General features: G+C 43.4%; 1 protein-coding gene across 1 annotated transcript in view; it reads right to left on the bottom strand.

The window, feature by feature from the left end:
- Positions 1 to 474: 474 nt before the first annotated feature.
- snd1 (staphylococcal nuclease and tudor domain containing 1) overlaps positions 475 to 23,081 on the bottom strand; it is a 191,369-nt gene continuing 168,762 nt past the window's right edge. Inside the window, exons 22-24 of the mRNA XM_030045402.1 lie at positions 18,037 to 18,240; positions 3,718 to 3,762; positions 475 to 1,553 (exon numbers count right to left, since the gene is read on the bottom strand). Of these exons, the coding sequence (XP_029901262.1) occupies positions 1,488 to 1,553; positions 3,718 to 3,762; positions 18,037 to 18,240 (315 nt within the window). The 3' untranslated portion in view covers positions 475 to 1,487. The remainder of the gene's footprint in view (positions 1,554 to 3,717; positions 3,763 to 18,036; positions 18,241 to 23,081) is intronic.

Consider the following 23,081-nt stretch of genomic DNA (forward strand, 5'->3'; position numbering starts at 1 on the left):
CATAAACACATCTCGCTTGACTTAATTTCCACAAAAATCCATTCAATGTTCATTAATACTTTAGTGAGGTCAAAATTGCTTCGAGGCAGAATGGTACCCATGCATGTCGTCGGATCACACCTGCTGCCAGCCGGTGGTACACGAAGAAACGTGAAGAGACGTTACATACTTTTTGGTTCTACCCTGTCAAAAGCTCTTTTAAGTTTTTAGCTTTTAGTATTGTGCAGTGGGGTGAATCTCACCACCATTTGTTGCTTTTTTAGCTGCAGTAAGACTTCTTTGAGGCCAATGAAAATGCATTAGCCACTTAACTGCGGGTCAACCACAAGTACATTTCTGCTTCAGCTCTCCAAAACCCTCATTCCAGCTTTTAAAATGGCAACAGCCGTTAATATCTCACTGCAGATTGGACTTTAAACTGGTACGAGACAGGACTCGACCCCTGTGAAAACAAAAACATACTAAAAACATACATAATTTGCTTATTTTTATTCAGCAGATTTTTAATACAATGCAAAGGTCCATTATAAGGAAACAAATTGAAACACTGTTTCTGCTATGGCGTACAGAGACAGAGAGAAGAGAAAGACTGCCAAAGACAAGATCATAACCATTAGAATGTAAACATTACAGAAGGAGAGAGAGAGAGAGAGAGAAAGAGAGATGATGATCATGATAAATGCCATATCAAGGCGTCCATATTTTCTGGTCATAAAAGAGTGATATATAGAATAAACGACAAAACACCGCCTACATAAACATCGGCAAATGTCATTATCACACAGATATACATCAAAGACAAAAATAAACTCATCCTTTTTTGTGTTTTTTTTCTTCTGTGTGGCTCCACCTACTGTATTTCTCTAAAATAAACTCCATTTACACTTTTCAACATATCCTCACATTTACATTTCATTCATTAGGGAAGCATTGTTTGCAAAAATCCAACGTTGTCCCCCAGAAACACAATCCCTTCCTGTACAGAGGAGAGCAGGGATTGGCTCAGGGTGTCAGAGCAAAGAACAAGATTGGCTGAAAGGGATCATTACAATATCAGTCAAACAGGAAGTCTGCTGAAAAGGTAACATGGCAATTAACACAGATTGGCAATAGTGCAGGCTGCTTGAACTGGCAGTGGCCCGGAGGAACATTATGGGTGAATGGAAAGTCACTGTTGTGCATGAGTTTTTTTGTTTGTTTGTTTGTTTATTTATTTATTTTTTTCAAAGCATCGCTAGCATGCTCTTTTTGGAGTTAGAAGGGCTAGCTGGGGAAAAAAAAGGTATGAGCAAAAGAGAAGACAGGACTGGAGGGATGAAATGTTGAATAAAAAGGAAGAGAGTGTCAATGCTTGTCGTTTAGTTTTGTTTAGTTTTCGATCATTCTTTTGCTTTGTCTTCTGTCGAATGCATCTCTCGTCTTCCATGTTGGTCTTTGGAATGGTGTTGGTAGGATGGTCATGGGTGGCTTCTTTTTCTCCCCCCTCTTTAGCGGCTGTAGCCAAACTCATCGGCATCGTCTGCGCGGAAGTCTCCGTAGCGCCAAATGTTGAGCTGATGGGAGGTAGAGAGAGATTTTATTGCCGGTAATGAAACAAATAACCATACAATGCAGTCACATTCCCAATCACTTTGAATGGGACTTCAATAACCTCTCTAGCACATTACATGTTCAATGGTCAAGAGAGAGACGGGGAGGAGGGGGGGCAGATAAAGACACTGCATGTGCTCCTTTCTCAGACCTGTGTGAAGGCGCCTCTATCATCAGCATCATCATCATTTCATCCGGCTCTTTGTGCTTACCCAGCCAGGCTTGAGGCCCTCAAACACACCCAGTCTATTACTGCTCCTATCCCATTACATTCACACTCACAGGGCATCGCCTCATAAACCATCCCATGCATTTCCCTGCTAAATGTTGCCATTGTTACAATGTGATGGCCAGTTTGTGTGCATGTGTGGTTTAGAGTGGTGTTAGCATGTAATAGGCTGCATTTACTGGCGATAGAAAAAAAAAAATGTAGTCCAAGGACTGTTAGTGTGTGTCTGCGTGTATGTACAAGCACGTACGTGTGTGTGTGTGTGTGTGGAAGTGACAAACAAAGAGAAGGAGATGCTTCTTTCTGGCTCTCATAACCATGTGTGTTCAGCTGTTAATTCCATGATTCACAGCTAATTAGTGACTGTGCTAATTAGTGCTAGTCGTTAGGACGAATGAGCGAACGCCACTGCCACATAACGCCGTTTCTCTCCTCATGCTTTGCTGCCTCTCTTTCTGTCCTCTGCCAGGAAATTCCTGAAAACTGACAGCAACTCATATTCTGATTAGAGTCGATTCCACCACTGAGTGATTGCTTGGGCTCGCTGCAAGGCCACTAGATAGCTCATGAGGTGAGCAGGGTGAGCCTCTGACTGATTATTGGCAGGAGTCTGAGCCACCATGCTTGACATTTACATTAATCAAAAAACGAGTAAAAATGAAACGGGATACAACTGTCAGCTCAGGCTCCAGGGGTTTCTTGTGAAAAACACCGCAGATGTTAGCAAAACAACACTTTCTCATCAAAGCCGGGAATAAAAATGAGGCGATCGGGCCTTTGCCATCATGGCTTCTAGACTTTGAAATGACCTGTCTGAGGAGCTGAGGCTGGCTACGTCTCTATCATCTTTTCAATTACTTCTTAAAATCCCTTTTATAGGCTTGCTTTTATGTAACTATCTACTATATTTAATAAATTATTTTTGACCTCCCTTTTATGGTTTACTTTTAGATAGCCTTGCTGTTCCATTTCTTACCTGGCTTTCATTTCTTTTGCTGTCAATTTCATCTTGTTTTTTTCAATTCTATGTAAAACACTGCATGTTTTGAAAAATGCTCTGTCATTGTCATCATACCAATTATTCAACATCAGTTCCAGATCCTCATTGTAATCATCCATATTCATTATCACCATTATTTCTATTAGTAGTAGTGGTGGTGGTGGTGGTGGTGGTGGTATTAACAGTTTTCTCAAGTGCATGGTGACAGCTTACATGTCCGAGGGCATTTTGGCACGGGCGACAACTCAAGCAGATGTCTTATTGGTCGCTGGGTTTGCTGGGTTCAAATGTAGTCATTTTGATTGGATTCTGTGTTGTCTCAAAGCTCTGTGTTTTGGGTCCTGAGCCATCTTAACGTGGGAAAGGACAGTCCTGTGTGACATGTGCTGCCTCCTCTCCCTTGTCCAATTTTGTTTTTTCCTCCTCTCTTTCTACCCATATCGCCATCACACCCCCACCTCCATTTTCACAGTATGGGCCTGCACAGACTGTGGGCAGGCATCCATATAGGACACTGGTGACTGCCAATGAAATGTGTCACATCTTGAGTGAGAGAGAAATAAAGACAGGGAGAGAGAGAACGAGAGAGACTGACTTTTGATGTTCTTTAATGAAAGAGACAGTGAGGGAGAGAGAGAAGCAGAAAAGACACATTCTCTCTGGTAGTTGGTGTAGAAAGTAATTAGCGCTGTAATGTATTCATGTTTTGGCAACATTATATTTCTCACAGCAATTCATATTCATCAGATGCCCCCAATCCCCATTTCAGAGAGATAGACAAAACACAATGATAGGGAGAAGGGGGGCAGTGTTTGTGCATGTGCTGGGGTAGCAGGCTAAAAGACAGAAAATGAAAAGAAAGAGATGAGAACTGGGTGGCAAGGATGAAGTGACTTACCCTGGCACTCTTGGCAGACTCTTGACCGTTCAGGTACTCTGTCACCTACGGCACAAAGAGACAGACATTAGCATATCACATGGCTGCATCACGGGGAGGATTTTAAAGGATTAAGGTGAATCAACGCATCATTTATTCCTGCTCTGTCCCTGCAGTCTTTTTTTAATTTATTTTTTACCTGCTTACAAGGAAATTCACAAGTTTCTGCACAGATTTCTTTCTATTTTTTTTTTCTTTTTTTTCTAGAAGGGCACTTACATAACCACTCCAGCAACACAGGATGTAAGGAACACAGTGTCCTTGAGGATCATCCACAAACACACACACACACACACATATATACAGACGCAGAGCGGCGGTTACATCGCTGCAGGGGATGTGGAACTGAAAAACATGCTAACAAACCATACGGAGCACACGACAATAGCACAGTATGGCTCACTCTTTGGGGTCATCGCTGTATCCACAGCGTGTGCACCATCACTGAGCACTTCCTGCTGCAGCTCATACTAACAACAGCCACTCCAGATGAGAGGCTCTCATACCCCCCTGTGCCCGCTAGCCTCAGGGCCAGCGCCTCACTGGCTTGTGGTAGCGGTTTATAATCAAGTGCATTCACAGGACACCCTCAGGGAGCTGTAGGCCAAACAGGGCTGAGCCCTGAGCCCTACCTGCACTTCACACAGAGAAATCACAGCTCTGTTATAAAGCGATGGAAGCAGGTGGTAGTGAGGCATGTCAGATGGTTCATCTATGAGAGTATGTACACTTTGTCTTTTCCATATTCACACAATTTCACACATTCACATCTCGGAGGTGCCTAGTACAACTTAGCCTTCTATGAGTGGCTGCTGAGTATTTCTACTGGAGTAGTGGCACATTTAAGGAAAAGTTCACCCTAAAACACAGCAGCACTGTGTAAAAACAAGGATTGCTGACTTGCACTGTGTCCCTGGTGCTGTTTTGTTGTTTAAAGTGTAATTCAGTTTTTCTGTTGGTGAGCTCACCAAACACAACGCACACAGAGAGCAGCTGGAGCTACAGTGGAGCTTAATGTGAGGTATTCTATGCTGGATTTATCCCTATATCTTTGTTTAACATTGTTGCAAATTGGTGAAATTACAAAAAAAATAAAATAAATCATAATATTAATAAAATAACATTTTTTTTAGTGGTTGATTTTAAAACCGGATTAATGCTACTGATGTAGACTGTTGAACCCCCACCCCTTTTGAACACCACTGTAGCTGTGCTGAGAATGTCTCAGTGACATCAGTGGACTGACTTGTGGCTACTTGGCTGTGTGAAAAAGTATGACACCGAACAACAGAACAGAACCACAAACAAATATTAAATGGTGTTTATTTGTTTAGGCTGGAATTTTCATCGAAGTGTGTTTCTAGGAGCATCTTGACAGTGGCTACTGGGGAAAGGGAAACAGTTTCTCTTCCATTTTCCCCACTCCCATTTTCACAGTCAATCTGGAGATTTGAACCAGCAACGCTCTGGTCAAAGAGATTTCTTTTTTTTTTTTTTTTTTTTTTTGGCCCAAACAAATTCAGGCTCCCACCTAAGGTGCAGAACTCACGTTGGAGCCATGAAGACTTCAGAAATGCATGTGCTTGCTTGTGTGATGACGACTGTTGGTGAGGATGTAAAGAAAGGCTGGACACTGTGTTCACATCTTGAAAGGACAGAGGGAGGGAAGTAGGAAGTGACAGGGAGGATTTGAAAGAGTGAAGGAGTAGGAGAGAGAAAGAGAGAAGAGAAAGCCGATGAGCTGCATTGAGCATATTGACTGCTTCTGCTAGAGCAGCCATTTAGCCTCATTGACTGAACCAGTGATGAGTCATAGGGCAGAGAGAATGAGAGAGAGACTGGAGCACTGTTTGGTTAGATGGGTATGCTGTGTGTGCGCCTACAGGCCTTGAAGGCTCAAACCACAGACCCTGTGAGTGGAGTGGAGCTCTTCTTTGCTACTGGAATGTCAGAGTGGTTACACACTGTGATCAAACACTCCAAACGGACACGGACACACACACACACACACACACACACACACACACACACATGTATGTACATACATACATACATACACACACACACTATTCACCTCATCTCCACCCTGTTTAACTCCAGCCATTAAAACCTCTCACAGGAGGGTGTAGTTATGGAAGTGTTTGTAGATGCCTGTGAGTGTCTGTATATGTGGGAGGGAGGTCTGTCTGGCCTGTAGATAAGTGTATACGTTTAAACTGTTCAATAGCAAGTAAAGTTAGCAGTGCTGTGATTAGAGGACTATCACAAAGGGAAATATTAGCACAGCAGTGAGATAAATTAAGAGAAATGAATGGAGGCAGGGTGAGTGCAGAACAGTTGTTTTCCAGCACTGGATAAAGCTGCACTGTGTATCATAGCTTATTATAGGAGCAGACGAGGTGGCTCACACACACACACGCGCGCGCGCGCGCGCACACACACGCACACGCACACGCACGCACACAGACACACACACACACACACACACACACACACACACACACACACACACACACAGAGAGAGAGAACAGAGCAAGGACAGCAGATGTTAAAACTGTTGAGCGTGGATGGGGCTCTGGAGTTTAATTGCTTAGCTAGCTGGTGTACATAGGTTGATTAGATAGCTACACTACACAAACCACAACAAAGATAACAGAGCTACAGCTGGATTGCACAGCTACTGTGTGTGTGTGTAATTGAGCTCAAGTGCAAGTGTGTGTCTAGGGAAACTGCAGTGGCTGCAGAAGTCATCCATCAAAGCCAACTAAAGCAGAGATTTTTTGGAAGGCGGTGGGACACGGCATCTTGGTCCCATCAGGCAGATGTCACCATATGGGAGACCCAGCCGACGATATTTCACAGACATAAAAGGCCAGAGATGCCATTTGGGCTGTGGAGGGGTGCTCTCAATGCCCCATCTTCTTTTCCACTGCCCCGCTGTCTTTCTTTGGCAACTGAGCCCAAAGCACTGGACTTGGAAAGGTAGACAGGCAGGTGGGGGGTGGGCTAAAATGGCATGGAATATGGTACAAGTCCCGCCAAAATAGCCTCAAAGGATCTCACAATAATATTTGAGTACAAAATGAAAGAAAAAAATGCCCATTTACGAGACAAGAGAAAATTGGAACTCTGAAAACCTGAAAACTAGTAGGATGTTGCGCCTACTCTTGGAAGGAAACAGAAAAAGGGTTTTTTTTTCCCACATATTCAGTATACACTTTTGCAGAATTCTAAGCTCTGCGCAGAGGATTTAGAGAGTTTGCATTCAAATATGAATGGTTGCATCCAAATACAATCTCACAAAACCCCACACAGACGTATTTCACAATAGATGCTAAATCAAGTGCTCTACAGTACAATATAGACAGATTATAGGCTGCCATAAGTGAACTATCACAGTGAACCTCTTTGTGCCCGGGTTGGGAGGGTGCCTCTCCTGGCTCGCCCCCAGCATTTACTGCTCTGCTCACTTCAGCGCAGTGTAACAACAGCCAATCATGAGCCGTTGAGCACCAATGATGATTGACTTTGGATTTTGAATAGCTCCCTGTATCCTGTCCCGGATCCTTCTTTCAGAGCTTTTCTATTGGCACCAGTGGAGAGGCATAATGGCTCATTCAGAAGGCAAACAAAGAAGCAAAACTCGTATCTGGAAGCGAATTCAAGTGGTGAGGGAAAAGAGGGTTTCTGGCTATAGAACAGCAGTGCTTGACTAGAGGTGCAGGGGGAGGAGTTAGAAGAGGTGTGACATAGGATTGTCAGGGTTGCCAAGAAAAAGAAAGAAAGGACGTTCTGAAGAAGCAAAGGAGAGATAAGCAAATAAGATAAGATGTTCCTGCAGGAGCAGCAGGTAAGGAAACAACAGGAGTGTGTAAAGGGATTTCACAGAGAAGAAGGGAACGGGAAAGAGTACAAATGGGATAACAAATTGGGGGGATGAGAAGAAGAAAACAGGGTGTTTGGAAGGGGGTGGCATAGCAGAAGGCAGCAGGTGACAGCGTGCTTGGCTGGATGACCCTACAGAGCTCCCATATGCTAGACAGATGCCATGCTAGCCAGTTTGGTGGGCAGTGGTCATGGGCACATACAGCAGCAGAAAGCTCTGTGTGTGTGTGTGTGTGTGTGTGTGTGTGTGTGTGTGTGTGTGTGTGTGTGTGTGTGTGTGTGTGTGTGTGTGTGTGTGTGTGTGTGTGTGGTGGGGGGGCTGTGTGTTCCTAAATGTGTGCACTTGTAAATGATTCTTAGCATCTGTTTTATCCAGCTTGGAGGACCAAACGGGCCAGTGGGTTGAGTTTGCCTGATTAGACAAGTAAGTCAACAGTAGACATTTCAGCCAATTCATAATTAAACAAACACTAGGAATTATTTACACTATTTGACCCTATTCTGGTGTCTTTGTCTATGTGTGACACTTGCAATAAGATGAATGACAGGTGGTGTAAGTCTGGTGTTTTGGCACTAGTCAGTGTGTCTGCCTGGCTGTGAATCTGTCTGCCTGAGAGTGTGAGTGTATGTGTGTGCGTTCACTCGGCTGGCCAGCATGCCATGCCCAGGTGGTGTTCTGGTAAGCATGGTGTGAAAGTGATGGATATGAGATAGAGCTAAGATGGCAGCTTTTTGACAGGTTGTGCGCGTCTGGTGCGTAGGTGAGCTGCCTCGTTTTTTGATTTTCACAGTGCCGAAAAACAGAAAATGCAGAGAAAAACAGGATTTTGGATGGGGAGCACATGAAAAGCTTGCGAGTAATCACAGTTTGAGCGCCAAGTGTGCTCTCTCGACCCTCAGCGCCTAGATTGGATGTCAAGCCACATAAAAGCCATTAGAGTGGATAGCGAACAATGGCACTTGTCCTGCATGTTGAGTCTTTCTCATTAACAGCAATGAAGATCAGACACTGCCTCCCAGACGTGAGTAGTCAAACTCAAACCAAAAAAATAAAAAATAACATCTCTCCAACTCACTTTCTCTTTTTTCCACTCTTGTCCCATTGTTCTTCTTTTTCTATACAACTCTCATGCTGTCTGCTCTTTCTCAGCCCTGATCTCATCTCGTTTTATTCTCTCTCCGCCTGCCATCTCTAGCCCTCTTTTTCAAAATCCTCCAAAAGCACAAAACTCTCAAGACAGATCGTCGTCAGAGCACTTTGCCGGAACATAACAACGGCTTTTATGTCTGTAACTCGCGCTTTTTCAAGTTGAGTGTAGTCGGCCGAGCTGTGGATTGCAAGTCCTACATTCAACATGCCACAGTGTATGAATACTGCATGGCGAGTGGTGAGGAGGCCAGCGCTTTTCAAAAACTCTCTGAATCGTTATTGTACAAGCAGGGTTGATCGGGATAAGCTTGTCATTTGAACACTAACCAGGGAGGGAAAACCCAAGAGACTGCCCGTGTGTGTGTGTGTGTGTGCATCTGTTTTTGTGAGTGAGAGAAACAGATGAGAGAGAAGAGAGTGGGAGATAGGGGAGGGAGGGTAGAGGGTGTCAGTGTGTTTGACTGTATGCGGGAGGATGAGATTGCCATTGTGCCTTTGTTTATGGATGTAAAAAGAAAAACACTTTTGTGTGCGTGTGTGTGTGTGTGTGTGAGAGAGAGAGCGAGAGAGAGAAGTGATTGAGTGCATGTGCATCCCAGTCCCTTTCAAAGCATGCTGGGATTGTGCCCTGTTGCACGCTGGTCCCCCCAGCATGGCTGTCGGAGGGGATCAGACGCCTTGGCGGGGAATGTGGCATGACAAGCCCACTGGCTTGGGTTCACAGAGTTAAGGAGAAAACACACATGTAGAACATGCACACATGTACATGTCACACACACACAAATACACACTTAACAAATGCAAAGAATGACAGTCGATATCACGATTTACGTCCTCTAGAGCAGTCCCAGGGCCACTGCTAAGAAAACAAGTCTTACACAAACACCATAAGGTCGTGTGCAAACATTCAGAATGTTTGTATGCTACAATAAGAATGAAGAATGTATTTATCTCTCTTTCTAACACACACACACACACACACACACACACACACACACACACACGCTTCTTTCATTGTAATACCTTGCTTTTTCTCTGATCCTTGTGTTTTTCTGTCTCTAGCGAGGTCACACAGAACCAAAAAATATAAAAATTGAGAAAAGTTTATATGACATGGTGCCTCCACTTCCTTTCACTCCTCTCTCTGTCTGTCCTCTACTCACCCCAGGGTATGGGAGGAGAAAGGGTGTGACACTGTGAATACATGTGTGTGTGTGCATCCACAGAGGATGGAATGGGCGTTTGGGTAGTCGCGCGTATCGGCTAGGACATGTCAAAGAACCCCTCAGAGCAGGGACAGCAGGGGAGGGGACTGCCTGTGTGTGTGTGTCTATGTGTATGCCAGTCAATAACGGGAGAGCAGAAAATGTCCATTAAAATGAGGTATTGAACCTTCAGCAGGGAGTGGTTATGCTCTCACACACACCCATGAAGCATGAAAGGAGTGTGTGTGTGTGTGTGTGTGTGTGTGCGTGTGTGTGTGTGTGTGTGTGTGTGTGTGTGTGTGTGTGTGTGTGTGTGTGTGTGTGTGTGGTCTTGGTGTTGATGGTGGTGGTGGGGGGGTGTTAGGGTTGATGGGGAGGGCGGTAGTGTCGGTGCTGCTAAAAGCAATTTAAGGGTGACATGGTAAGGAATGTTGTCACAATGCCATGAAAATTTTGAGCTTTTGAGCTCAGGAGGGAGAGGGAACCAGCACAAAATGTCTGACCTGTTTTTTGCCGTCTTCCTGCTCTGGGTCAGTCCACACAACCATCCCCACCCCACAACCTAACAGCAATGCCAATATGTGCACCTCCGAGAGCTCATACTGTTATGACCGCACTGCAGTGGGGAGAGAGTAAAGTTCCCATGAGGCACATCATCAGTGTCCAAACCAGACCTGCAACAGCATGGCGGCAGCAAAATACACATCCCATGAGCCACCTCATCTGTACCCAACAGCACAATTATGCTGTGATAAATGGAACTACATTTCCCTGGAGGTATCGTCAGTGTGAGCCACGTTCCTGATTTCCTGCAAGGATCCCTGGAGTGGAGCGATAGGTGAGCTCACACTTCCTGCAAGGCATTTCCTCTGCAATGCAAACCTCTACAGCTATCGACAATACTGCTTCTAACTGAGAAGTGTAAGAAAACTACACTTCCCACCAGGTTCTTTATCTGGAGAAATAAACACAAAGGGACTGTATCTCACGTGAGCCACCACTTAAAGGCTAACCCTTATCACCCCTCAAAGCAGTTCACAACCTTAAAGTCTTATCTTGAACATGTAAACATTAAAAAGCAGAAAAACCTATCCTCTAAATGTGAATATGGCAACAATACAGGGAAAGGAGCTGTAGGAAAAAATAAAACTACACTTCCCAGGGGGCTACTGGGTAATTAAAGATCCCAGGCCTCTCATCGTTCTCTCTCATCCACAGCTTACACAGTCACTACGAGGCAGCCACCTCACAGCTGTTTTCCCCACTGGCCACCTTCTGCTCATACTACGCACACACACACACACACACACACACACACGCACAGTTAAAAAAAAAAATCAAACTTAAAAAGAGGGGGGCATGTTTTTCCACACATTTGTAAAAGGCTTGCGATTACCAATTCTACATGCTTAATCTTAAAGAGGGAGCATATTGGAAATTGTTTTAAGCCCTAGTCGATACATCAGGTTCTCGCCACGTCGGTGCTGGTGACTGATAATAACTGGGTTGGCGAGGGACTGACAGACACTTCCGTGTTTTGTAATTGACTTGTAATTAGCAAAAGGGAGATTATTAGCTTGTAGCGTTAATGAACTTTGGAGGCTAGCGTGGATGTCAGTTAGCTGAGCGACTGGGCGAGACTGTTAGCACTCGATGGCTCGCCAGAGGTTGAATCCATCAAGTTGTCGGCAGCTGACAGGACACACTAGTGAGAGGCAACAGAGCACAAAAGAGACTGCTTCTAACTATACAGTCATCGTCTTGAGCTGCCACGGCAGGCTTATTTCACAGGCGTCTGCAACACAAAATATCAGGTCTAGATAGGAGTTGTGTGGGTCAAACACTGTGTTTGTAAGCACTTGCTATTGAGTATTCAATCAGGTCTGGAGAAAAAAAATAAAAAAGACAATTCTGGTCTATTTATGTGATCTCTGTCTGGCTGTCTACATTCTTTTCTCAAAAAAAAAAATCACAGGCAGAAGCACAGATATAGACACATCATGTCTCTTCATATCTCTCAAAACAGTATGAAAGAGAGACATCACGACTAACCTAGTGGGGGTTAACAGGGTAGAATCGGCTAATGCAAGGTGCAAATAATTGGCGATAACAGCATTTTAAATCACAGCTCATTACAAGGCCAACGTCAGGTCTGATCTGAGCACCTCTCCATGTTAATGCCCGGGGATTATTGTTCATCATGACATGCCACTCGAAGACAAAATGCAAATTGGCACACGCAAAAGCCAAACGAACACCTCCCCATTGCTGTCTAAATGGAACGCTCAACCTCACTCTGGATGATGTGAACAAAGAGAGAGCGAATGAAAGAAAAAAAAAAGAAAAAAGATGAACATAGACAGAGAGAGAGAGAGAGAGTGAGTGAGTGAGTCAGTGGATCATTGAGTGATGAAAAAAGGGATAAAGACTGAGTGAGGCAAAGAGACAGGAAAGGGACTAATTTGCAGAAGGTTGAGAAATGGAGGAGTAAGAGGAATGGAGAGTGGAGAGGGAAGTAAACGACAAAGTAGTGACAGAGAAAAGCAGACAAGATAAGAGGTGATGGGGGAAGAGGTAGGGGAAAACTGAAAGATGTGGTGGGTCGCGGTTGGAGGGAGAAATGGAGTAAGAAAGGCATGGAGAAAAAAAATTAGCCCCCCAAGATGGATGGATCCAAAGACAGAGAGTGAGAGAAGAAGTGAGCAAATGAGGGACGGATGGAGAGAGACATTATGAGCAATGAGGGAAGAGAACAGTGTGCAGTAGGTGGGTGGGTGGCCATGTGCCAATGTGGCAACGTGCCATTCTAGTAGTGGATGGCTGACGGTGCCAGGGCACTCTAAGGTTGGCATGGTATACCCACTGTGCCCGAGGTGAAGAGGGCATGAAGTTGGTTTACTGTATGTGTGTGTGCTATTCCAGTCTCATCACACATGGTCAGGAGCTCAGAGGCAAAAGGGAAGAACTCTTGAAAAAAAAAAAAAAAAAAAAAAGCTTTGTGTATGTACAAGGACTCTGAACTAAAGTGTGTATATCTGTGTGTGTGTCTATCTGTGTGTGTGTGTGTGTGTGTGTGTGTGTGTGTGTGTGTGTGTGGGGGGGGGGGGGGGGGGGGGGTGCTCAGGGGGAGGCCAAGCCGTCTACCCTGCCAAAGCTGTGGGGCTGGTGAGTTTAACTGGGACCTTCTGACTCACATACAAAGACCAGAAATCAGAGAGTGTCTGACATTTATGTGGACAGCCTCATGCCTGCACTTGCCGTGGACAACTAACATGTACAAAACCACACAGCCCATTTGTGATAACATTAATACAGTGGATTAACAATTCAATATGGTACTGAATATCTTTGCTGGGCTTAAGGCAGCCCGAAGGCGAAATATCTGTCTTTGAGTGATGATAAAGAATGAAAGAACAGGCAGAGAAAGAGATGACGAACAGGATGGAGTAAAATATGTATTAGTGTTTTGCATTTCCAATTTGCAGCACTACACAGAGGAACTGTCATTGCTTTGGCTTTATAAACTCAATTTCTACAATGACAAACCCTCTCTGATATTAATAAGTTTCCAAAAATAACACTTTATTAAATTTTAGAAAGTACTACCAAGTATGGGTTGCTGGATATCTCTTGACACCTACATTCTATTCTTAAGCGCACTCAGAGTAGGGCTGAGCGATATGGACAAAATCAGATATCACAATATCTAACCAGATAATTTGATATCGATTGTGATGATATTGTAGGGGTGATTGTTGATGCTTTCATTAGGCATTTAGACACAAGGGCTTTTTGTTAAACAGTCATTAGTAATGTGGACATGATGACCAAGCAGGTAGAGGCAAATAAGAGCTGATAAGAGCCAATAACACTCTAATAACAGTCAAATAACTAAAGAAAACAGTCAAATTATTGAACAGAACTGCATCTCTTTACTGTAATGCAGCCTTTAAAATTAGAAAAAGTCAACAATTATGCCATATCACGATATTACCATATCCAGAACCCCAGATGATATGTAGTTTCATATCATAAGATTGATACCAATATATCAGCCAGCCCTTACTGAGAGATTATGCATGCACATTAGTTTCACTCAACCTTTCAAATAACGCAAACGTTCCAAATGCTGTTTTCACAATGAAACAATCATACATGTGCCCCTGGCTGGTTATAATCTAAACATCATTGCCATGCAAACATAAAACATCCACGGGTGCAAAAAGGCCACACGTGATACGCCAGATGTATGACAGATTAACATTTGCAATATGACATTAAAGCTACTCGACTGTTTGTTTGTGCTTAAAATGAGTGTGTGCACATTAACCATGTCTAATCTTTGTGGAAAGAGTAAGTGGTACATATGGCTACACTGATTTCAGCTCTGATTTTGATGTACATTTGAGGCCATTTCATTCTAAAGGTTACAGTGTAACTTGTAAACTGATATAGTAGCCTATCCTTTATCTTTAGCAACCCCTCTATCCACACCTTTGGGCCATTCATTCACTTCCTTGCTAAGTGTGTCACCAGTGTGTTTGCTTCCTCCTTCCCCTGCCTTCCCTCTATCTACAAAGCCTCCTGGCCCCTCTGTCCCACCACTCATCAATCAAATACTAGCAGCTGGCACGCATATGATCATCCCTTCACCTATGCTTTCACTTGCCGACCATTTATCTTTAACTGCTGACAATATCGTGACAACAGTAGCTATCCATATGGAGTACTTAGCAAGCATCTAGAAATATAGGCCTCAACACAAAGAGGCATTCGTGAAAAGACATAAAACCACAAATGGATGAATATCCCCCTCTCTGCCTCCACTCTCTTGGGACAATGCCACCCTCAAAGCCCGCTGTTAACCTTGAGTGCACTTACGACTGACTATTGATATCACTATAATGTGCCAGTGTACATTACAGCCCATCTGTTATGCAATGCTTAGCACTAGAGTACAGATAACAATGACCATGTTCCAATCCCCTGGGATGGATAATGAATAATGAATAGAGCCAAAATGGAATAGATAGGAAGGACAAAAGTCACTTTTAGAAGGTGGCTGATAGTCTGGATGAGTAAAAAAGAGACAGGAGGGGAAAAAGAGCTGGCAAAGTGAGCCGGCTTGGAAACCATGATATCGAACGCTTGAGAGAAACTTTCTGTTCAAAAGATAAGAGGATAGGGACACAGCTCCAAAGGTCTGCAAGGGGATGCATTGGTAATAAATATGTTAAATATTATTATCAATAGTATTTCTATTGAGCTGGTGATTTTTTTTTTTTTTTTTTTTTTTTTTTAATGTTGCTGTAGCAGCAACTGCGATACCATCTATCGATCTTTGAAACAAATTAAATTTGCAAAAATGTAATTTCTCAGACTGTCTTTTTAATGTTTCCTTTTTATGTCAATCTGTTTTTAAATTGACAGAGAGAGGGATGGAAGAACTCCAATAAACTTCCAATGTACCTGTGCAAATGGCAAATAAAATCTCTGAATCTTGAATCTTTCTTCAGCTAGTTGAGAATACACTTCGGATTCAAAATACTTTGGAATGGCAGGACCAGATTAAAGTGCTCCCTTATGTGCAGTATTCCTTACCTGTGTTTCTTATTTGTAGTCACTCTCTACTACACTTGTACAACTCACGACTTTCTCATTGGTTACATTCTTGCTGAACCGTGAGATGGCTGCAATTCAACTAGATCACAAACACAGGCTAGGTGGTAAATGCTTTTAGCCAAGCTGGCATACAGTACCATGAGAGCATACATTTAGCACGGGTTACTCATGTGGAAACTGAACCTCTAATTCAGCAGCATTTGTGCTATAAAGCTATACAGGACCGCACTGAGCTAAAGGCAGTCTGCAGAATGCAGAGTAAACCTATGCATTCCACACAGCAATCAAACAGTAAAGTAAAAACATTCCATTATTTACAAGTTTGAAAAGCAGACTATTGACGTGTGCTTGTTTTTCTGTAGTAGGAAATATAGAAGATCTTGGCAATCGTTTTTGGGCTTGGAACCAGATTTGATGAGTGGAATTATTAACAAGAAATGCTGCACAGCTTACTTCTAACGCACACACTTCTAAGCACGCTGGCAACACGGCTGCTTGTTAAGCTGTCTCCACATCAAAATATTACACCAGGAGGAGGCAAACGCTGGAGACACAGCTGTTGCATACCAAGAGAGGAACATTTGATCCAACAAAAACTAAATCTCTGTAGTGTGTAAGCCTATTAGGTCTGTGCCTGGGAGGTTTTAATCACTGCCCTGCTTCTATATGGTCCATTACCCAGAGGCTGCATTATAGTCCCTTGCTACTGGTTGGAGGTCAGAGGTCAAAACACACGATGCACAATGCATTATTGACTGGGGGACAGGAAATGTTTTTATTGGTACTGTTTAGATTATGTGTGTGTGTATGAGCATGTTTGTGTGTTAGTGAGTGTGTTTGTGAGAATTAGTGATTCAAGGGGGGACTGTGGTTGAGAGTGTGTATGCATTTGCTGTGTGGATCAACAACAAATAAGAATGCGTTCATATATTTTTTATGAAAAATTGTGCTGCTTGGAACATTCCTCCATTCCTGTATGTATGGATGTGTGCCAATCTTTTAAGTAAATGGTAGGGAGACTAATGTTGGGTTGTGTGTGTGAGCTGTAATTGCAGCAGGAATAAATATCCTCCATGTCTTCTTTATCTTTCATGTACAGAGTGGCTTTGTGTCTGCTGGGCGAATTAGCATAATGAGAGGAAAGTAAACGAGCAATGCTTCATAGTCTGACAAAATGGCCGTCGTCAGAGGCAAATAGTAGAGGTGTGTGTGTGTGTGTGTGTGTGTGTATTGACAAGTGAGGAGAGATGCGATGCCTCTTATGCCACAGTGTTCTCATCAAAACACCCGACAGCATTTAGCTGAACATTCTCTTTCATACATCAAGAGGAGAACAGAACACAAGAACATAAACGACAAACTCTAAGATGAAAATGAGTGCTTAGCTGCATGCTAGCATGGAGATGTAGGTAATTATTGGGCTGGCAGAATGCTACAGCTAAGAGGGGCATATGGACCTTTTAACATTAGATGAGCGTTATGCAAACAAACGTGCTGTGCGCTCCCATTTCATTGCTATGGCTGAGGTTCACAGAGACAAATGCTCTTGTTATGGTAATGACGACGATGAGGATGGAAAACCACTCACATCCCCAGTCTCAGTGGTTGAGTGGACTGATGTTCTAGTTGTGGTAATGATACTGATCACATGGCAAAAAAAGCCTGTATAATGGTAACGACAATGATGACTACATGCTGCTGAATGTACTACTTACATGTCTGTATAATGATGACAATAATGACTACATGAGGATTATACAGAGCGATAACAATGCAAATGACAAAACAATGCTGGTGAATGATGGAGAGGGTGATGACAGGGTGTCTGCGAGTTAAATTTAAGACTTTTTAAAGCCTTTTTCAAACGCAGCTTGAAATTTAGACTGATGGCACAGCTTAAACTGCTGTGAAAATGAAAACAACCTATCAGCTGCCTGACGAGGCTGATTTGTCACTGGAGAAAACAGCACACAAAGACATCAAAACATTTTAGGCTTGCTAAAACAACTCAAGACATTGTATGGGCTTGAGTTTAATTAAGAGAACTGAACTGATTTTTGTCTTTATTGTAGGGCTGGGACATATATCAATATGATAGATATCATGATATGAGACTAAATATTGTCTGGAATTTTGTTTATCATAGTGTGAATGATATGACATAAGTGTTGACTCTTCCTTGTTTTAAAGTCTGCATCCGCACAGGAGACAATTTTTTTTTTAACATGAGGCATTATAACTGTTTATCTTATGAAAACACAAGTTGTCATCCCTACACGATCATCACAATATCAAGGCATTCAGTCAAACATATTGTAATATTTGATTTTGTCCTTAGTGTCCTACCCTACTTTATTGTTATTAATATTATTTAAGGATCTGCAGGCACCTCTATGCACCCTCCCCTTCTTCCCTTACCATCTTCTGCAGGTGCTTCTCCTTGCGGACATCCACCATGACCATGCCCTCCTTGACCAGGCCAAGGCCAACATCTTCCTTAGTGTCGGCAAACTGTAGCGTCACATGGGGGCATGAGGCGCCAGCGTATTCCACATTCAGCAGGCACTGGCTGTTCTGGATGTCCCGCACCACACTGTCCACCACATCTGCACGGGCGTCCTCCTGTGGGTGCCAAGGAAATATATTAGGTGGGAGAAAGCGACAGAATTGGGCAGGTAACGGATAATGGAGTTTAAAGATGTGAAGGGGATGATTAGTATGCATCAGGGTTTTGCTGGTGAATCCTAAACATAAAGATATGCACAGCCACACACAGACATGTGACGCTGATGCTCACATGCCTGGACACTCAACACACAGACACCTATGAGTGCTTTTAATTGTGATCTGAATGCGTGGATTAATGTTAATAAATTTTAAAAAGTCTTTTCCAATATATACAGTAATATGCAATATATGCAAGTATACAAACCAGGGTGGGAAAAATCTGCCCACACACACTTACACAAATACAGTGAGGTCAGTAAGACCAAGACAATAAGCTCCTCACTCACCAATGGATTCTCTCTCTCTCTCTCTCCACACACACACACACACACACACACACACACACACACACACACACACACACACACACACACACACACACACACACACACACACACACACACACACACACACACACACACACACACACACACACACACACAAATCATTCACATGTAGAGCTTGACACACACCAATTACCCACTCAGCTGGTTCAAGAGGTTTGAGTTCCACTGTACTCTCTAATGGTCTGACTCTCTCACCCCTTTTCCCTCCTCCTCCCCCTGTCCCCTTCCTGTCTTTGTTTCTCATTTGGCTTCTCACTTCTGTAACGTACTCCCTCATTCCTAACCTACTCAATTGTTAAAGGCCAGCGTTTGATTGAGCACAACCTGTAAAAAGAGGTGGAACAGATGCGGCTGAATCCTTAATCCATGTCCTCCAGCAGTGAGGACAAAAAGAGAAAAACAAGGAAGCTGCGTCTCCAAAGCCAGGAAGACACTTAAAACTATCACTCCCTGGCCATCATCCATCCCTCCCCTACACCATCCATCTCTGTGCCTCCCTCCTTCTCACCCTGGTCTTGTCTCCATGGCAACCCCCTTCGAGCTAGCCGCCCTTGGGTATGTGCATGTACTGGTGCGTGTATGTGTGTGTGTGCGCGTATGTGCAAGAGAGTGTATGTACATGTGTGGGCAGGGAAGCTTGTTCAAGGCACAAAACTCTAAGGGCCCTTTTTGTCCGTGCTCTCCCTCTGGTCAACTTGTCACAGACGCTACAGGGGAGCTCAGGGCGAGAAAGACGGAGAGAGGGAGGCAAAGCCGCACAAGAGGGAAGGAAGAAGAGAAAGAAAGAGAGAGAAAAAGAAAATTAAAGAATGAGAACGAGTGGACGCCCATGAAGGGGCAATACAATATGCATGAGAACCTTCTGCCATACGGTGAAGGACAATGGAAAGACGAGATGTATAGCAGCCTTCCCTCATCCACCATATGCCCTCAGTGGACCTGGCACACATGTGAAGGTCTCACTTTTTTTTTTTTTAAATTTGGTAAAATCAGGTCACAATATATGAATATATCATGCCGTGCGCATAAATGAAAAAAAAAAAAATCCATTAAGGGGACTAAATAATGGAGAGGGGAAAAAAATCCAAATAAATACATAAACTAAAATAAATGTGCAAGGCGGGGAATGGATTGGTGCACGGACCAGTATTTTCTTCTTCTCTAGCAAATTAGAACTGCTGCTTTGCACTTTGAACAATTAAACAACTGAACAAAAGTGTGAATTTTGTCACCTATTTATATTCTGTCTAGCTATCTATACACAAAGTAAATAAATGAATTAAAAACATCCATTTTAACAACCTATTTAAGCTAGTATTGAGTCTTAAAAATCTTAGTTTTTAAAATAATGTGAATACATTCTCCATTGTGGTTTGGTAACTTCACTTTCCAATGCAAACCCCACTGTTGCTACTAGATTTCACTCTAGTATTGCTTCCTTGATAATAGCAAGGTGATCTACTTTCTGGCATGTAAACACTATTCAATTCTGTTTTTTTCCCCCAACTGCTGCCAGCGACATTATTTACTTGAAAGCCAATGAGGAGCCTGGTGTAAAGCAACCTCTTTAGAAAGGTGAGTAAAGGCTGAGTTGAGCTTTAAAAAAAAAAAAAAAAAAAAAACTGATACCCTCATGAGCTGACCAGCGAAGAAGAGGCAGGGTATTTCAGACCACTGGCCATCTGACACTTCACAAAAAACAACTGCAAAACAAATAAATAAATAAAAATGAAATAAAATTTAAAAAATTGAGGAAATATCAGAACAAAAGTTGGTAACAATTGTCAGTTTGATAGAGCTGCTGCAGCTGGTTGTCATAGAAACAAAACGCATGTTGCACGACCCACTTTTTTGAGATTACGACTACAAAATTCAGCTAAGGCACAACTTTTCCTACAAAGAAATAATAATAGTCTGAGCCCACTTCCACTCTTGGAGCATGTTTCTGGAAAATTCAACAGATGAGAAGAGAATTATCTTGGCCCAATGGCAGATTTTTCGTATTAATTAGAAAAAGATTTTGAGTGACTCTGAACCTGTACAACTTGCTGACTTTTTTTTCTCTTTTCTTTTTGCAGGGCATTGGGTGGCAGGCTGAGTGAGTAAAGCTGCAACCTTTGCTATGTGTGGCGGCAAAGGCACAATACAAGTGGGGCATGGCGCTGTCACCACGAGTGACAGAGTAAAAACCTTCAGATAAGGCAGGCAGCAAATGGATGAAAGGAAAACCAAGAGAAAATGGAAAGAACAGGAAAAGGGTAAGACAGATACAGAGTGACAGAGAAAGAGAGAAGGGAGAGGGAGAGACAGAGAGGTGCAAGATGCGTGTCAGCCTCCGACACATGGGAAAGCTCTGTGTGTGTGTGTGTGTGTGTGTGTGTGTGTGTGTGTCTGTCTGTCTATGTACGTGTGTGTCTTGGGGCTATAAGGTGTAGGTGATGCCTGTGTCCTCCTGGACCAACAGATGGGCCACTTCATCCTTCAGGAGCCACTGACTCATGAGACAGGTGACAGTGTGAGCACACGCGCGCGTGCGCGCATACACACGCATACACACACACACACACACACACACACACACACACAGACACACACTTCTTACACTTACATGTACCACTTACCCACATGATCACACAAACTCGCTGATGTCCTGATAACATCACAGACCCATGCAATCACTCTGCAGCCTAATCTAGGCCAAGTGGAGCAAATAACCCTGAAGCCAACACACAAGTACCCACGCGCATGCACACAAACACATACACACAATTAACAGAAGGGGTTTAGCACTGCGTCAATCAGCCACATCCCACATGAAAACACGCTTGTATCTGCGCAGACTATTTAGGATGGTATCAGCTTACTGGGATGTTTTCTGAGAAACTCGCAAGGTAATGTGAGTTAAAAAATAATCAGGTCACGGGGAGATCTCAGAGTGCTGCCGTTGCACCCCTGACACACAATGCAGTGGCTCGCACACGCAAAAACACACGTGAACACAAATGCTCACCAGGGGTTGCGTAAACACACAGGGACGTAAACAAGAGGATTAGGGTCTGGAGAAAAACACAGTCACTACTGCTTGGCTATCAGGTGGATGTTTATGTTGTTAACAAACACACACACACACACACACACACACACACACACACTCATCTATTTTTAATTTCTGTCAGCATTTCATTATGTCAGCTTCTAAATGTTGACAGATTGTGTCAAAGTAAAAACTGATCTAATCCACTGACAGAAGCACAGAGACTGGTAACATCACTGCTGTGCAATGTGAGTGAATGATGTGTTCTGTAGAACAGGTGTCCATATGTGTGTCTGTCTAGGTTTAGGTATGCACTATGCATTATTAAGATATTTATAAGTGAGGGATGGGCCATGATGAGATGTGTGTTAAATAGAGGGAGGGGGCCCTAGTGGCTCACACGGAAGAGCACATACGATGCTTCACAGCAAAGTCTTTCCCACAGTTGCATGTTACTCAGTTTTCTCACAGTTCAGTACACTACAGGCAGCTCTGCCACAAGCCCACAGTACACTACAATACAGTCAGAGTGCAGTGCAGAGTGTCGCTAGACAATTCTGAACACTGGGATTGTCACTATAATGACAATAGCAGGCCCACCAACCTAGGTGATTCTGGTGACATTAGGCTAACCCACTGTTGCTAACTTTGGCGTTGACTCCGTTCAAGTTAAAGAAGAGACATAGCTTGGGTCCTGAGGAATTGTAGCATTTATTCACTTGCAAATAGCCTAAACTGTGCACACATTGCTCTGCTATGCTCACAACTATAGAGCTATATTCATACTCTGTGCTCCGGTCGCCAGCCTCACCATCTCTGCCACTCTGTCTCTTGAAAGCACACTCGTTACACATACAGCCTACGCATTGAGCTATCCCTTAAAGGAGCTACATTACTTCTACCCCACCCCTTTTAGCTTTAAGTTTCAGTTTGTTGCTATGGTTACATACTTTGGTTCAAAAGTCTATGGCCAGCCTGTGAATGCAGCGTAATGACTGGTGTGAACACACACCCTCCAACCAATCAGAAACAAGTGTTAAGCCAGACCATGGTATAAAAAGTGTTTATGTCTCCTTGATTCCTCTTCCGCTGGCATGTTTATTATTCTCTAGTTGTTGCTACCAAATAAATCAATACCTTGGAGATCTGTCAGTGTCGGCCTGCTTTGTACTACAAATGCTATGTTTCGACTAACATCGTGATTGTTTTCCAGCAGCAGTGCTTGAAATTAGAGCTGTACCCTCAGTGTCTCAGTTGCAGACTTATCACCTCGTGTTTGCAGCTGTGAAACTCAGACACAGTTTTTATGTGTTGCCAGGAAAGCCGGCTTTTAGAATTGGCAGAGCTCAAGTCTG

This window comes from Myripristis murdjan, chromosome 23 (assembly GCF_902150065.1).
Source record: "Myripristis murdjan chromosome 23, fMyrMur1.1, whole genome shotgun sequence".
In the NCBI taxonomy this organism is placed as follows: domain Eukaryota; kingdom Metazoa; phylum Chordata; class Actinopteri; order Holocentriformes; family Holocentridae; genus Myripristis; species Myripristis murdjan.